General features: G+C 32.5%; 1 protein-coding gene across 1 annotated transcript; it reads left to right on the top strand.

Moving 5' to 3' along the window:
* The first annotated feature begins 3,328 nt into the window (after window positions 1–3,328).
* Window positions 3,329–4,180, top strand: LOC143195866 (uncharacterized). Its single transcript, XM_076403396.1, has 3 exons — window positions 3,329–3,586; window positions 3,643–3,820; window positions 3,876–4,180. The coding sequence occupies exons 1-3, from the start codon at window positions 3,473–3,475 to the stop codon at window positions 4,034–4,036; spliced, it is 453 nt and encodes a 150-aa protein (XP_076259511.1). The 5' UTR covers window positions 3,329–3,472; the 3' UTR covers window positions 4,037–4,180.
* The last annotated feature ends 278 nt before the right edge of the window (window positions 4,181–4,458 follow it).

Genomic DNA, 4,458 nt, shown 5'->3' with positions numbered 1-4,458 from the left:
TGAATTCCTTGGTTTTGTTCGTTTTTTATTAGCTCTTTCAGCTCTTGTGTTGCCTTGTTGAATTTTCTCTTCTTTTCTTCTGTTCTGATTTGTTGCCAGGTTTTTCGCAGTGTTCTCTTTTCAGCAATTATTTGTTTAATTGTATATGGTATATAATTAAACTTTTCATATGTCGCGCTATTGGGAGTTGCATGCAGTCTCTTGTATCGTTTTTGTTATATTTCTTGCACTTATTTCTGTATCTCTTTCTGTTTTGAGAGGTAAATTTAGGGATATTAAACTGTCTAGTTTCTCTCTAAATAATGACCAGTTAGTGTTGGTGTTATGCAAAAAAGGTGGTTTTGTTTTGTTGATAATATTTGAGTTGACTGTTATAATAACTAGCGAGTGATCAGACAAGAGATCGAAGCATGATTCAGCTTTTCATGTTTTTGTGTCAATATTTTTGTAACACACACGTCTATGGTATCGGGAATTTTATTTCTATCTGACGGCCAATATGTTGGCTCACAAGTAGAGATATGCTGTAAATTATGTGTCTTCATTGCTTTAACCAATTCTCTGCCTTTTGGTGTTATTAATCTAGTACCCTACATTACATGTTTTGCATTGTAGACTCCGGCAATGAATCTATTACACAGCATGTTATTGTTTATATTTATATATAACTCATTGTTAATAGCCCGTGCACTTCTTCAATGGTTACAGTGGTGGCTTGTAAATATTCCTCGCTCAATTTATCTCTTTCATGGTGTTTTATGTTTTCGTGAATAATTATAAATGTTCCTCCATTTGCTTTATCATCTGGGTGTTTTGTGTGATACAGCTTGTATTTCAGAATCCGTAAATAATTTCTATCCGTTTCGGATACCATCATGATATCAATATTTCTTCATTTAAAAACATTTTAAGCTCCCTGGCATGTTGCTGGAGTCCATTAGCATCCAGACGACTATTTTGTATTTGCGGTAATGGCTATAGTCATTAGGCTAGCTTGGTAACGACGACGGTAAGTAAGTTCATCATTGTATTCATTTGTTCCATGAGTTTACCCATCACTTCCTCTAATTTGCTAATAGTACTTATGGTTCAGTGGTGATTGGCGTTGTCTGCGTATTAGGTTGGGTCTGACTGTTGGTTACTGCGTGTGAGCATTTGATATGTGAGGATGTTGTATTGGTGTATTAGGCGAGTTAAATGGTATGGGCAGTTTTGGTGGCTGTAAGTTTCTTTTTTCTCTCCGTGCTGGATAAAGTTTTTGTTGCAACGCTTTATGGACTAGGCATCCCCTATAATTTGCAGGATGGTCACCGTTACAGTTGACCCATTTTACTTTATCGTCACGTGTTTTGCGCGTATATTCATTCTTCGTATCCTCTCCTGCGCATTTCACACATCTATATAAATTGCGATAGTACGTTTTGGTATGCCCATATGCTTGGCATCTGGCGCATTGTAGGATGATTCTTTTTGTGTATGCTGGTTCACATTTAACAACATTGTGGTCCAAATATTTAATCTCGTAAACCTGTTTATTATTTTCTTTTGGCTTCAAATCAATTCAATTGTGTATATTTACAACTTCGTGGCCTTGTTCAGCTAGGGCTGTTTTAATTGTGTTTGAATCTGTGGCGTGATGTAGTCTTTTTATGACAAATTTAGAAAAATTTTCGTTCGACTTTGGTCGAAAAGTATGATATTGCGTATTTCTATTGTCCAATTCTCTTATTAACACTTTAAAGTGTTCAGGGTCAAACACTTGAATCTTCATTGTTTCAAGTCCGATTGTAATTATTTGATATTGTCTTGAGCAAGTCATGCAGATATTTAATAACACCTACCTTATATATTGTTACTGAATGTGGTCTGGGAATTATTTTAGGTTGGTTTCCTTTGTTGTTCTGGGTTTCTTCTGTCTCTTCTGTCAGGGTATTGAAACTGTTGTATGTTTGGATGATTGTTTTGAATGTTTGTTTTCGGAGTACTTGATTCTGATATTTGAAGGGTTTCAGTTATTGGCAGTTGATCGTTATTTCGAAAAGCGGGTAATTCAATTGATAAATCGAGAGAAAGGTGTTGTAATAGTCATTATGTTATAGATTTAACCGTACAGATCACTTAATAGCTATTAAATGTTTAGTTTGATTTCTTAAGTTTACGCTTCTCATATTTTACTCGCTCTGTTTACCGTTCCGAAAATAACAGGGAAAATTCCTAGAAGGTAGCGCCTTGTTTATAAAAATTAATTTTTAACTATCACGTTTCATCAGTTTACGTTTTAAATCACGTTCTCGCCCTACAATGGTTGAGTTTACAAGAGAGCTACAAGTTTTCACTTTTTTATAACCAGAACTTTTATAACACCAATAGTAACTCAGATATTTTTTTACAACAGAGCGTTCTGAAAGATACGTATGCACTCCGCGGTGGTTTGAACAGAACTAAATATGTTTATAAAGCGTTCTTCATATTACTGTTTTTATATTAGAGAAGATAAAAATTGCACCAACAACTTCTAACTTGAGATTCAAGGGGAATATTAGGCTAATATGTAAATCCAAGATAATTTATAAGATTATACTCTTTATATTATATTCTTCCAATTATACGCATAATTTGCAAGAGCTGACTATTACGAATCACTTATGATTCGGGACGAGACGGAATAAATAACACCACTTATGGCTTTGGGACAAGAAACAAACTTTATTTACATCGCTGGCCTTTTATATAATTTTGAACAGTCTCAATACAAACCACTAATTCGTCAAATTTTCTTCGAATTCCTGGAATTTTGAATTAATATACTTAAAGAATTACTAAAAATCATTTAAAATGAAAATGTTTTAAGTTTTCAATTAATCGATTACATGACAGATTTTATTTATATAAAAACTATAGTTCTCTTGCGGAATCAATAATTACTATGGAGGTAATACTCGACCAAAAATAACTTATTTCAGACTATTTCATTTTATCTTTATTTGAAGTGTCTACGAAACAGCTCAATTACTTTGTAATATAAATATATTGAGAGGCGCTTGTGGCAATCTTAGAATATACCTATAGAATACTGATTTGTCTGTATCCACTAGGGTGTACCTTACAATAATACAAATAAAAACATACCAAAACAAATTATAATGTACGTCGTTCTAAGACGTAAATTTTATTTTTTTTATAAACTCAAACTTATACGTTATACAACATTATAGTAAATTTAAAAACTACAGTTAATTATACAGCCACAATAATTTATAGGTAAGAGTTAAAATCTCTTATCACTATTGCTTTCAAGAATTTTTCATACATCTGACAGCCGGTCGCCGTCTGGTTGTCAGATGTACGCTAAATTATTCAAAATATTAGTTATAATTACTACAGGTTATAAACCGGCAAACATTATTTTAGTCCTTTGATTATTTTGATAATTTAAGTCGCTCCGTAATATATCATATTACTTTCTTTGAAAATGCCGAAAACAATAGATATTCAGGGTCACAAACTGATTGCGGCTTTAATAGATTATTTCGAAAAGGAACGAGATAATGAAGGCCCTCTTTTGCTGGTAAATTCCGTTAGAGGGGTAATTATTGATAATATTAAATAAGTCCTTACAATTTTATTTTAAATGTTTTTTAGTGGGTTCCTTCCGCTCTAAATATTAGTGTAGCTACTATGAATAACATCGCTTACAAAATGAAGAATAATACGTTAGATTCAGCCAAGAAAAACCATCTTCATACAATGTGGGTGACGAATCTTGACCATTTTGATATTGGCTTTATTCAAGACCAAATATACGAAATGTATAAGAATAGTAAGCATACAAACTATTTTATCGATCTAAACATAATTAAATAAAATTATTTTAGAGAAAATTGTCTGTCTGAAAAGTATGCATAAAAGAATTTGGGACATGCAGCTTTTTGAGGGATGTAAGACCCCCTTTTATACACTCTTACAGGAGACAGGGTTTAAATGGTGTAAAGATAACCCTCGGAGAGATTTAATAGGAACTTTCAGACTACCTTGAAAAGAATTAAATTTTTAAAGGCATAAAATAAGACCAAGGAAGATAAACTATTTGAATTTGTGTATCTTAATGAAACTTGGATATTTCAAAATGGTTCATTGTGGCACTCTTCGCAAGACGGTAACAAAAAAAGTGTAAAGACAACAAAAATTAATGGAAAAGGTAAAAGTTACAATAGCATTCGATTAAGTTTTGTTAATCATTATATTTATTAATAATTAATTGCAGATATATTGCTGGTCGAGAAGGATATTCCATCAAAAACTGTTTGAATATGTGGAAGGAAGCATTGTCAACCATAATACCTTGGGTTTGGATGGACTCGAATAGACATACGGAGGAAGTAATTGATAAATGGTGGAATTGTGAACATGTTTCAGACAGATTAGAAATTAACAGTTTAGTGATTGAATTGTACAGTG

Source organism: Rhynchophorus ferrugineus, unplaced genomic scaffold (genome assembly GCF_030347505.1).
Source record: "Rhynchophorus ferrugineus isolate W39M unplaced genomic scaffold, kcgeb_rfMv2 rfM1, whole genome shotgun sequence".
Classification (NCBI taxonomy): Eukaryota; Metazoa; Arthropoda; class Insecta; order Coleoptera; family Curculionidae; genus Rhynchophorus; species Rhynchophorus ferrugineus.
Note: the sequence above shows the minus strand (reverse complement) of the source record. Positions and strands in the feature narration are given on the sequence as shown.

Excerpts from the sequence above, each read along its gene's own strand:
- LOC143195866 (XM_076403396.1), top strand. The coding sequence starts at position 3,473 with ATGCCGAAAACAATAGATATTCAGGGTCACAAACTGATTGCGGCTTTA. Across the intron at positions 3,587-3,642 it reads TGGTAAATTCCGTTAGAGGG|TGGGTTCCTTCCGCTCTAAA; the intron begins GTAATTATTGAT and ends AATGTTTTTTAG. Across the intron at positions 3,821-3,875 it reads ATACGAAATGTATAAGAATA|AGAAAATTGTCTGTCTGAAA; the intron begins GTAAGCATACAA and ends AAATTATTTTAG.